Here is a 13237-nt window from a genome sequence, read left to right as displayed (position 1 = left end):
CAGCGCGCGTGATGTCACAAACACCATGGTTTTATTCCTTGAATGCTAATACCGTAATTCCTCGAACAAGCGCTCCCCTCAAACAATAGCCCCCCTCCCCGAATAAGCGCCCAGCCTAGAGGTGAAGTTATTGAATAAGCGCCCCCGTCGAATAATCGCCCACCCCTTGGATAAGCGCCCATCCTTCAACCTTCAAAAACGGTGCTTATTCAAATTTTCAACGAAAGTATAACACAATTTGCACCAAAATCTACTTCTTAAATAAGCGCTCCCTTGATTGAGCGCCTACCTCGAATAAGCGCCCACCAGTGGCGTCGCGACCGGGGGGGTGTCACACCTCCCCCCCCCCCCCTAATAGTATCTCGATAGCAAATTCCAGGTAAAATCCGCCCAGTCGAAAAACGCTTTAGGTATTTCAGCGATCTTCATGTATTAACATCAATAAAGGATCAAGAAAAGATAGTTGCTTCTTTGGCTAAATATGATACTTCTTGATATGAAGGAAGATAAAAAAACCAATGACTTGAAGATTTCTTGTTGGCACAAAAGCTAAAAATCCAGGCACTCTTTAGGTAAAATTGTGTTTTGTGTCCATTTCCCCTAAAAAGGCATGCTAAGATGGAAAGAAGGATCTAAATTGGCAACCAGTGCTGCTTGTTACCTAGCTTTAGAAGTAACTGACAACATAGGATTTTTCAAACCACGGCGAAATTGTACCAGTTGTTTTTATTTGATGTTCAATTTGTTTGCTAAAATAGAAGAATTTTATTATCATTAATAGGACTAGGAGGATTGCTTTAGTAAAATTTGCTTAAAAGAGTGCATTTTCAAGGGAACTGGAAGCATCAAAATTCGAAAATTTTCTGCTCCTTCGGCGGCAACCATGGGTAGTTGCCCGTCCCGGTATACAGATTTGGTAAAACCATTAGGAAAGTCCGTTATTATCATTTTAAAATGAATGTTTTGAATTATATGCCACACAGTTAGATTGGCAAAGTGTATTGCAGAGGTTTGTGACAGTAACTTAGGAATTTCAGGTAATTATTTTGCAATCAGGTAAATTTGTAGTCCACACACCCCCAACAAGGCTTGCCTCGCGACGGCGCTGGCGCCCACCCTGGAGCCTCAAAATTAAATAAGCGCCCGGGCGCTTATTCGAGGCATTACAGTACCGCAAAAACTGGACAGTTCAGTTTAATGAAATGTAGGAAAGATAGGTGCCACTAATCTTAGAGTCACAAGAACGCAGTTCGAGAAAACTATCAGAGTAGCTGACTTTGCTCCGCGCACAGCATATGGTGACCCGATTTGTCAACGTCTAAAACTCTTGAACTTTGACAAACTCTGCAAACTTGAAGCAGCAAAATTCTTTTTTCAAATGAGTAAAGAATCTAGTTACACTACCTTAGGATAAGAGTTTTTGAATTATATGCCACACAGTTAGATTGGCAAAATGTATTGCAGAGGTTTGTGACAGCAACTTAGGAATTTCAGGTAATTATTTTGCAATCAGGTAAATTTGTAGTCCACACACCCCCAACAAGGCTTGCCTCGCGACGGCCCTGGCGCCCACCCTGGAGCCTCAAAATTAAATAAGCGCCCGGGCGCTTATTCGAGGCATTACAGTACCGCAAAAACTGGACAGTTCAGTTTAATGAAATGTAGGAAAGATAGGTGCCACTAATCTTAGAGTCACAAGAACGCAGTTCGAGAAAACTATCAGAGTAGCTGACTTTGCTCCGCGCACAGCATATGGTGACCCGATTTGTCAACGTCTAAAACTCTTGAACTTTGACAAACTCTGCAAACTTGAAGCAGCAAAATTCTTTTTTCAAATGAGTAAAGAAACTAGTTACACTACCTTAGGATAAGAGTTTTTGATGACAAAAAACTTTCATCGCTACAATAAAAGACAGTCCAGACTAAGACAACCTATGCAGAAGCATAACAACACAAGAATATGGAAACTATCAAAATTCTAAATAAACAGCAACGTCCGTCCTAGATTTGCCCCTTTTGATACTTACAGCATGCGGAAGACGGGGCGTATATTTTGCTGACTCATTGTCGGCCTCTGCACATAATAGTCGGTCGAGTGGCGATTCCATGCATTTATCTAGTCCGTATTTTCTGAATCCAGAAACTTGTTTGTCCTTCGAGAGCCTTGTCTGACCTATGTTATACTACTCTTTAACTACAGTGCAACTAAGTATATATAAAATAACTCACGGCCCTTTTCAACTCGACTTGTGGCAGAGAGGAACAGAGAGACAATTACTTCTTTCGTCAGCAGTTTGAACAAAACAGCAAGATGCTTGCCCCAAAAAGCCTCTATTTTAAAACTACTACAGCGTATTTATAGATACAAGCATTTTACAAGTATTAAGAACAACCAATCAGCTAAAAACACGTAAGACCTAAAACCAAAAGAAACATCGATAATTAATAGCGAAGTGAAAGATAGCCTACAATGGTTCGAGTTTAAAGTGTCAAAGTTCAAAAGTTAACATCGCTCGATTTGGTGTACAACACCTATGCAAACGTCTTGTAAGCCACTCAAAGTGTACTTAACCTCTGCAATCTTTGGCTGTGCAGCAGTACAGCCAACCAATTAGAATCAGAGTTAACCTGTGCAATTGTTTACAGTGGACCTATGGAATTATTTGTTGCAACCAATGAAATGGAAATTGACAATCACTGCTTCACCCCTGCAAAGGAACTTCTAGCTGAGTCAGTCCAGCTTGAAATGAGTGTTCTGTAGTGCTGTGATAAGGCCTCTGCGTTCGGAATTTGGTTGATCCTGGTTCGATCCTACTGGGGACGGGCAACGTAAAGGCTTCTTCTTCTCTTTGCGAGTTGTTTCCCTAGAATTCCTTTTAGGAACCCCCTATCAATTATCAGTGATAATTATTTTATCCAGAAATATTTGGGCGTTTCCAACACAAAAGGGCGTGGCCTCTCTTTCTGACAACGTACGCATAGGTCAGAATTCAAAATATTTGTCTAGAAGTACGTTGAATAACTTACAAAGTTTATAAATATATATAAATATAAATATAAATTTTTCTTTTGATACTTCCGTAGCACAGTGCTCAATACGTTAGCACGTAGAGCGTGATATATCATAGAGTTGAAGAAAATAAGACTACATGGTTTATCTCTACAAGCCTGTTTCGTGAGTAACTCACTCTTCAGGAGAATCACGTCTTATCCTTTTTTTACAAAATCGTAAGCAACATGGCCCCTGAGTACACAAGGGATCCTATTCCAGTACTCAATGAACCTAGATATTTCCTTAGAAACCAACCTGTAATAGGGCAAATAAGGGCAAATAAGGGCAAATAAGGGCAAATAAGGGCAAATAAGGGCAAATAAGGGCAAATAAGGGCAAATAAGGGCAAATAAGGGCAAATAAGGGCAAATAAGGGCAAATAAGGGCAAATAAGGGCAAATAAGGGCAAATAAGGGCAAATAAGGGCAAATAAGGGCAAATAAGGGCAAATAAGGGCAAATAAGGGCAAATAAGGGCAAATAAGGGCAAATAAGGGCAAGAACTGAAAAATTTAAAATTAGTTTTTACCCAAACTCCTTGTTTGAATGGAATGAATTTGATCCCGAAATAAGAGAACCTCTCTCCGTTTCACATTTTTACGAAGAAATTAGGCTCACAAATCAGGCCTCCACAAAACTCCGTATATGGTATCCACAATCCAAAAGGTGTTGCATATTTAACCCAATTAAGGGTGGGACTAAACAAGCTAAATTTCCATAAATTCAAGCATAATTTTAACGATACAATAAACCCCTTATGTCCAGCAAACGACGGCATAGAGGATATGGAAGACTTTATGCTACTCTGCCATTCCTTTAATGAACTTAGAAGAAGTCTCCTCGCTTGTGTCAAAAATGTACTCGAAGCCTATGGTAAACCTGAGGCTCTATCTAGATGACAATATATTGAAAATCCTTTGATATGAAATGAAGATTTGCCCTTGGAAGCTAACAAGTAAACTTTAAATCTCACAATCAAGTATCTTTTTGAAACCAAACCCTTCCACCAAAATTTTATTCTCATAGACCAAACCTTCCTCTTGAGCCCCGGCCAAACGCTCTCGACATTTCACTCGACAACGCTCAACATTTTGTCGAATCAAATGTTGAGAGCGTTTGGTCACCTTGTCGAGTGTTGTTGAGCCTTGTCGAGCGTTGTCGAGACAAATTTGAACAAGTTCAAAATGGTCGAGTGGTAACGCTCGACATTTCTATTGTTTCAGGTGTTGTCGAAGGTTGTCGAGTGCGTTTGGCCAGGCTCGCGACATTCTGCTCGACTTTTGTGAATAAACGCATGCGCAATATGCAATATCTGAAATTTGCCCGCCAAAGTTGTGTTTATTTTGTTACGTGATATCTTCAGATTTCTGTTTTTTTGTTTCGAATAATTTGAAGATGGAAAGTTTCAGTCAATTCGACCTCACTTACGATGAACGTTCAGATATCTACAAATAAGGACAGATCAATGCTTGCTCTTCAAGCAGCGACGAAGGGGAATTCGAAGGCCTTGATGACTATAAAGCCAAGAAAATATTAATGATGCTAGCAGCAAAAAATAAGACTCGCGAACGAAAAGCCACTTATTCGACAGAACTAAGAGGCGGAAAGAAAGAGAAAAAATCTGCTCCCCAACAAAAAAAGTGGACACATGCAGATATTTTGAAATTGATCGAATTTTATGAAAATAAGCCTTGTCTTTGGGATTTTGGGAAAATAAGCCTTGTTTTCATCCAAGCCCTTGTCTTCCCCCTTTTTGGCTTTTTCTCGTCTTCGAGAATAATCACAATTAGAGCAGCGATAGCTTTACGTTTTCTTTTACTTAGCTTCATGTTTATCAGAATCAGACAGAACAGAAGTGGCGGGTTTTTTCAAGGAGAATCGCGCGCTTGAGGCAATAGCCTCGTTTGTGAAGAGTCGAGTCAAAAGTCGAGTGAAAGTCGAGAGCGTTTGGCCACCCCTCTTTGAAAGAGCAATACATCGTTCGACATTTGTCGAGCGCTGTCGAGTGAAATGTCGAGAGCGTTTGGCCGGGGCTTTACATCTTTAAGTATTTGTAATTACAAACGTACCTTTTTTCCTCTCTATGTTATGGCCCAGGGTGCTGAGTTGATTCTCCCCGGGGTATCGCCTTTGTAGTGAATGTAAAGTAACGTGTAGTTAATGTATTACAGTAACTTGTTATGTAACTTTTTGGAATGTATAAAAATTGCTTCCTTTACCCGTCAAAGATCCTTAATGTGCCGACGTTTAAATTGTTTGGGGTGCCGACGTTTAAATTGCACCTCTTTTGGCGACGTCCCTGCCTGAAATTAATTGGATTGATGTTTGGGGGCGAGAAGTTCTCGCGTTGGAGATGTTGTTGATGTTGTTGTTATTTTCGAAAAGTCACTATTCGTTTCGTGGGTTGCAGGAGTCACCATGTGCGGCAGATTCGCCTGCACGTTAAAGAAAGCAGATATTGCCAAATATGTATCATACACGGAGCAAAGCGAAGTTAAAGAGCCAGCTTGGGTCAAAATCTCAAAATTAGCAACTGATTATTGTCCGTGTGCCAACATTGGCCCTGGATCGTACACCCCTGTTTTGTTTTCTGACAAGAATCTGTGCTCAGTGTCAGCTAAGGAACATAAGAATGATACAATGTTCCTTACACAAATGAAGTGGGGTCTGATTCCATCGTGGCATAAGGGGAACGAGGAGGGTTTCAAGTTCAGAATGATAAATTGCCGTGGAGACTCGTTAAGAGAGAAGGCTTCATTCAGAAAGCCATTTGAATTGGGTCAACGTTGTGTTGTAGTGGCAGAAGGTTTTTATGAGTGGAAATCAGCTGAATACAAAAAGCAACCCTACTTCATAAAGCCTAGTGATAAGCAGCTCCTGGCAATGGCGGCAGTATATGATAAATGGGTTGGCCCTGGGAGTGAAGAGCCATTGTATTCTTATACCATTGTAACAGTGGATGCATCTGAATCAATGAAATATATCCATGACAGAATGCCAGCTATTCTTGAATCCACTGAGGAAATGCAGTTGTGGTTAAGTCTCCCTCCTTCAAAAGCTTTTGAATTGATAAGATCTGTCAATTCTTTACAGTGGCACCCAGTTTCCACCTTTGTGAACAATGTGAAGAATAAGTCGCCTGAATGTCTCAAAGAAATTAAGCCAAGACAAGTTCATGAATCAACTTCAAGTAAACTTATGTGTAACTGGCTCAAAAGAAGTTCAGAAACAAGTATTGAGTCTGAGAGCCAAGCTGGCCCAAAGCAGACCAAACTAATCAAACAGTCCTAGATTTTTATCAAATTTATACACTGAAATGGGGACACATACTTTCAACTGGGGATAAAATGAAATAATTTTAATGTCTATTTGAATAGATGGCTATATTTAACTAAACATAATTTTATTTTGTGCTTATCTACAAATTTGCTTAATAAGGGTGCCTCCATTGATGATTAAGAAGTTTCCAAACATTTTTTGTCTTGTCTTGTAAACTGTCTGTTAGATATGAAAAATAGCTCCCTTAATTGTGAAATAAAAAAAAGTGTTTATAAGACAATACTTATTTGATATATAATGTTCATATTTTGTTTTTAGAATACTAAAGTCATGGCAGGTTTTTGCTGACCCTTGTGTATGATGGAACGGTTATCGTAAGGTTACCAGTTTGATGCATGCTTGAGCATTGCTGATTATGGCCTGTAGATTGAGATTTTGAAATTTTTTTGCATTGTCTATTTCCATTTAAAAGGAAGCTTGTTCATTTGTGCCAGTTCAACAAAGCCTTACACCCTGTTTACATGAATGCCCCCTCAAACATGTTTAAATGAATGCCCCTTCAAACATGTTTAAATGAATGCCCCTTCAAACATGTTTAAATGAATGCCCCTTCAAACACATCTACATGAATGCCCTTAGAAACAAGTTTATATGAATGCCCCTTCAAACACGTTTACATGAATGCCCTTTCAAACATGTTTACATGAATGCCCCTTCAAACACGTTTACATGAATGCCCCTTCAAACATGTTTACATGAATGCCTCTTCAAACACATTTACATGAATGCCCTTTAAAACAAGTTTATATGAATGCCCCTTCAAACACGTTTACATGAATGCCCCTTCAAACACGCTTACATGAATGCCCCTTCAAACACAATTACATGAATGCCCTTTGAAACAAGTTTATATGAATGCCCCTTCAAACACGTTTACATGAATGCCCCTTGTCTAGTATGTATGTATGTACTTATCTAGATAAAAGTATATACTTATCTAGCTTGGAGAAATATGACAAGATAATTTAGCATGTAGATTACATTTTTCTCTTATTCCATAATTCTAAATACTTTGACAAGATTTGTGTTCTTAGTGATTAGGTAAAATTTACTTGTTTGTATCTTTTATAGTCTTTGGGAGATTATTCCATTGTTGTTCTCCTTTATTTTGTAGTATTAAATCACCTCAACGCTTTTCAGTTCACTTTTCTGAAAATCGTTTATTTAATGGGTTTCTTATTTATGTTTACAGGTTTTTGTTTTTAAAAGGTTACATTGGGCTTGCGACACATTGTCATTATTGTTTTTTATTCAATGCATTAGCTTGAAGATTTTTAAGTCATACAGATTTTGTATGTGTAAGGAAGTTTGATTCCTCGTGTACAGTGGCGTACCCAGGGCTGGCGCAGGGAAGGGGGTCTGGGGCGCAGCCCCCTGAAAATTTTTTGGACCACGCCCTTCAAACACTCGCAAATGCGGGGAGATGCCCTTTTTGCAAAATATCCCCCCATTATTTGATTCATGTTAGCTTCGGTGAATAGCAAAGTATTTTACAATTGTTATTGACACAAGCAGTGGCGGACTGGCTACCATTCGACCTACCGGGAAAAGCAAGCAAAAGGGCGCCAATAGGTGCTAAAAACTTCGCCTTAGCTCATCAAACGGTTATATATAAAGTTTTGCAGCATATCTTTGAAAAATTTAAAGAGGTTTAGAAAAAGTACAGTCTCTATTCCGGGACTTAAATTCTTTCAATTTTAAGAAAGAATGGAATACATAGCTAGTTGTAAATTTGAAACCAGTTTTTTTCCAAACAGGCGGTTTAATTTTCTATTAAATTTTTCAGGAGTTTTATACATGAGGACATCAATCCTCAACAAATTCTGCATAAATTTTTTAAAAATTGTACAAGATCTTTTTTCAGCTAGTCATAATTTCTTTGTGGTACAAAACTCCTGGTTTTAACGTACAAAAAGCAAGATGCCTATGAATTGCAAAATAAAATAGCTTGCCACGGACAACATGTTCAAAATGTATTATCCTCTATGATACCTAGAGCAGTTTTTCACTTTCAAAAAATAGTTGATGGCCCAAAGAAACAGGACTATTATTCAAGAGAAACAACACAAGGAATGTGCACATACTACGCAATCAAAAATCGGCAATATTTGAAAAATCCCCTTCTCCCTAAACAACTATTTTAAAAAAATTTCAACAAAGTGCCATAATGAACGTAATAGTCAATACATTTGTGTAAGTCCCCCTCTCCTCCCCATCTTTGATTACGTAATATATGAACGTTTCCATACCCAATATTCTTCCCATACCCAACTTATCGATAATTTTATCCAGCTACAACCATTGTGATTGGAAGGAGCACAGGGTAAGGCTCAGTTAATTTTTCCAAAGTGTGAGTCCTCGGTTATTGGATATCAGGCACTAGGAATAATTTGCATTAGTCATAAGTCAAAAAAATAATATGGTTAGTCATAAGTCATTGGTTTCACAAAATTATTAGTCATCAGTCAGTTGGCAAGCAGTCTGCTAGTTAGCTAATGAAATCTCTTACTACCCCTTCAACAGATATCGAATTAATGTATGGCGTACTTGCTTTAAACAAATACAAGCTAATCAGGTTTTTAGTGAAAGTAGGAATTAGGTGGCTGGCCATATTCTACACCTGTCTATTTCCTTAACAATTCCACTAACGTTAATATCCTGAATTGTGTAAGGCGAGGAATCTCTACGTGTAAAAAGTGATTTTCCAAAGTTGTAATCAAATATCTAAAAAAATTAACAGTATTCAAAAATTTTAAATCAAGTCCATTTTCCTTGGAGCACAATTCACGACAAGCATTTCCGAATTTAGTTTTTGTAAGGATTGGACTGCTTTAGCATTTTAGTTTCTATTTTATCAGGAATGTCTCGAGAACGTAGAGACTTTTCTATACAAATCCCAAAACAAGGGGAAAGTGTTGAATATTCTGTTGAGATAAAAATAAATAAAGTAAAATCTTGGCGTAAAATCCTACCAACAATGATTTTTACCGAATGAAACAAAATTTACCGAAGGACACAGAACTATTGGAAGGGAGTGTGGCACCCCCTACACCCCCCGCTAAATCCGTCCCTGCTCTTCAGAGTATATAACGTCAGAATTAGGGTCTGAAAGAACAAGATGGAAAATAAATACCCATTTGTGGATCGAATTTTCCATCTTGTTCTTTTGGACCATTTTTTGACATTTTATATTCTGAGGAGTTTCAGGCAACAAAGCTATTACGTTTAAAATGTTTCATTTTTTCAAAGTCATTTTCATAACAAAATATGTTTTTTACAAGATTTTCAAAAAATCGTGCAGAATTTGCTGACCAACATTTTGTCTTTTTATTGTTAATTAACAATAGCAAAGATTGGGAAACTTTGCAATTGACCTTAATATGGCTCAACTTAAAGGTGAAGCTAAACTTCTTATGCAAACGTACTTTGGATAGGAGGTCAATTGATGGTTGTAATCAATTTTAGTTTTGTGCGAAGATTATTTGCCTTTTGAAAGTTTTCAAGTTTTTGAAAAAATAACTTGGGGCAGAGGGCGCACCGGGAAATTTCCTGGTGTCCCGGTGGGCCAGTCCGCTTCTGGACACAAGCATACAGTATACAGCACCCCTCAATGAGTTTTACATCGTTTTTGGACAAATCTCGAGGATCATATTTTTGAAAAGTGGGGGGTCCGGACCCCCCCTATTCCCCCCCCCCCCTTGCGTACGCCACTGCTTGTGTAGGGCATCAGTTGAAAAACAATCGTCTTTAGAAAGTAAGATCCGTAAATTCTTTTTTGAATCGTCTGAAAATCTTTAAAGTCTATCTGTTTAGACAGAACTTAAGCCTCAATGTGGTAGCTTATTTTTTTAATACACAAGGTTTTCAGGCAGTCTTTAAATATATATTGCCTCAGTTTTGCAAAATGGATGCACATTTAACAATTTTGTTTTTTATTTTGTCGATATGATTTTGCCACGACAGTTTAGTACCAATTTTGATGCCAAGATATTTGATGTCGTCTGCTTGCTTGAGAGGCTCCGCCATTTTGAGGACAAACGCTTTGGTATTTAGTGGTTTGTGTGATGGCTTGACTATACAATATCCTGTTTTCTCAGGATTTCCAACTAGTTGATTTGCTTTGAACAAATCATGGATTTTTCTTAAATCTATATTTGTTTTTTTAGCCAGGGTACTAGTGCATTTCCCTAAACTGTAAAGGTATCATCCGCTTAGTAGTATCAAAGTCTCAGTTGCATTTGGGTTATCATTATCATAGAGGGTAACAAGGATTGGTCCTATAACAGATCCATGTGGCAGTCCAGTTTTAATGTGGCTTATCGAGGACATGCTGCCATTTAATGCTGTATACTGAGTTCTGTTTTTTTAGATAATTGGCGAAAATGTTGCCCCGGAGGGAAAGAGCCAGAACAATCGTGCATTTACTGAAGAAAGCATGAAAACTGGCGTGCCTATAGAATTTGACGTGTTGAAAATGATGAGATCGGGACTCCAACTGCAAAGTACCCCAAAGTGCTATTTTTAACTGATGGTACTCGGACCAATTTTTCATCATTTTTCCATGTTCATCATCAGGTACCATCTTCTACCAAAAGGTTGGCTACCATGACCCTCCAACTATCCCTGTCCTCAGAATATCGTTTAGCTCTCCCAATGCTCTCACACCTGCTCCATTCCTTGACATCATCTCCCCATGTTCTTCTTTGTCTTCCCCTGTCTCTTTTTCCGTCAATCATACCTTCCAAAACAAGCCTTGCCAAGAACACGGATGATCCCCTCATAATGTAGCCAGCAAATCTCATTTTTCTTTTTATCATTTCGTTGACTAAAACTCTCTGATGTCCAATTGTTTCTAACCATTCTTTGTTGGTTACTTTTTCAGTCCAGCTTATTTTCGGAATTCTCCTGTAGCACCACATTTCAAAAGCATGAGGTTTTTATTTTATTATTTTGCTGTATGTCCATGCCTCGCTTCCATATCCTACTACTGAGAAGATGTAGGTTTCAAGCAGCCTTAATTTCAAATTGAGGTTGATGTTGCTTCTCAAAAATTACTTAAATTTCCAAAAATTACTTTTTGCTTTCTCTATTCTTCTTCTGACTTCTTCTTCACATTTTTCATTATTAAATATCCAACTTCCTAGATATTTTTATTCTTTTTCTTGTTCTAGTTCTTTGTTTTGTACTTTAATTTTACATTTAATTTGTTCCTTCCTGTCTATTACCATTACTTTTGTTTTCTTTGCATTTAGACTCATTCCACATTCTACACATTTTTGATGGAGCTCATTAATCATTCTTTGAAGATCTTCTCAGTATCATCAGCGAACCTGATATTGTTTATATTTTCTCCATTGATGTTTAGCCCTTTTCTGTTGCTTAATGCTTCTTCTATTAGGAACTCGCTGTACAGGTTGAATAGAATTGGTGATAGGATGCAACCCTGTCTAATGCCTTTTTTTATTTCAATTTCTTCATTCTCCCTTTGGTTGATTCTTACACTTGCTTTCTGTTTCCAATGCAAATTAGCAACTAATCTGATGTCATGATTAGGAATTCCCGTTCTTTTCATTATTTCAATCATTATTTCAATTAAGTCTTACTCTTTTCCATATTAAAGACATAAAAAGTTGTAGAAGTGTATAATCAGGCATGTAAACACAATAATATTGACAGCTAAAAATGAATTGACCCCAAATTCCATTTTTAAATGTATTCTAGGTACCAAATCTCCAGGAAAGGTGCTGATTATTTTTCTGTCGTATGCGGCAACAAAATACAAAAACTATTTATATTACAGAGATTATGCTCCTCATAACGATGAAAGCTATCACATCTATTAAATTGCCCTACATACAATCAATTTTTATAAAGGGATACTTGGATCCGGACCTCTACAAACGTTTAAATTTTTCATCAAGCATAATCATTGTTCAAATCATTAATTGGGTGCAACCTCTGGGTGCAAATTGTACCAAGAAAGCTTTTCTGGCATTTGGTATTAGTGCACAGTCCTCTAAAAACTTTCGAAATGCATTTATGCCAACATTCTTCAAATGTGAAAGTAAAGAAATACGCCAGCCTATGCTTCAATTTTCTTTGAAAGAAAAGTTATTTGCACATAGGTTGTTGAAAATGCCTGCATGTTATTGCTAGAAGATGCTTATTGTCTTATCTAATGTCAGCTTTCAGTGAATAATCTAGAACTGTCACACAAAATCGACATCCTAACGACTGAAGAGATTAGAGTTTAAGTTTCTAATTCTTCGAAGCACTGCCCATTGCACATGCACAATTCTGTACATTCCAAAACAAACTGTCTGCATTTACATATTGTCGAACATTTCTGCTTGCATCCACATTTGATCAGCTTCTGGCATGCTTTTGAGGCTTCTGTGACAATCATTCATAACGATGACACACTTTCAATCGTCGTATTCCAACTCTATGCTGTAATAGGAGGTAGGTGCTTGATTTTCATTTGATACCAGACAAACCTCTCAAGGAAAGAGTAAACTTTTAGTGGAAAGTGTTTCAATACTGACCCAGCTTGAAAAATTCTCTTGTATGTTGGAGAAGTCACTTGCTGACAGTGTCACTTAATGGTGGCAAACGTTTAGCTGGCTAACCTTTCTTAGTGAACAAAACTGTCTGTGACACTCATTTACATCGTGGAGTTAAGACGTTCTTTGGTATATCGATACAATGAAACGCTCTATCATCATGATATCAATATCCCTTGGCTGGCCATTATCACCATTCGACAGTCTAAAAAATGGGAAGAACTTTAAATACAAAGTCTGATGATTAATCTTTATACAGGAAGACTTTTTCAGCAATTCCAGAA

The 13237-nt window shown here is 37.7% G+C and overlaps 1 protein-coding gene across 1 annotated transcript; it reads left to right on the top strand.

Annotated features, from left to right (window-relative positions):
- Positions 1 to 5308: 5308 nt before the first annotated feature.
- Positions 5309 to 8585, top strand: LOC135687457 (abasic site processing protein HMCES). Its single transcript, XM_065204012.2, has one exon. It carries the CDS (start codon positions 5470 to 5472, stop codon positions 6340 to 6342), a length of 873 nt encoding a protein of 290 aa, XP_065060084.2. The 5' UTR covers positions 5309 to 5469; the 3' UTR covers positions 6343 to 8585.
- The last annotated feature ends 4652 nt before the right edge of the window (positions 8586 to 13237 follow it).

This window comes from Rhopilema esculentum, chromosome 20 (assembly GCF_057945365.1).
Source record: "Rhopilema esculentum isolate cy_ngs chromosome 20, ASM5794536v1, whole genome shotgun sequence".
Taxonomy (NCBI): Eukaryota; Metazoa; Cnidaria; class Scyphozoa; order Rhizostomeae; family Rhizostomatidae; genus Rhopilema; species Rhopilema esculentum.
Note: the sequence above shows the minus strand (reverse complement) of the source record. Positions and strands in the feature narration are given on the sequence as shown.

Coding starts and splice junctions, on each gene's coding strand:
- LOC135687457 (XM_065204012.2), top strand. CDS start 5,470: ATGTGCGGCAGATTCGCCTGCACGTTAAAGAAAGCAGATATTGCCAAA.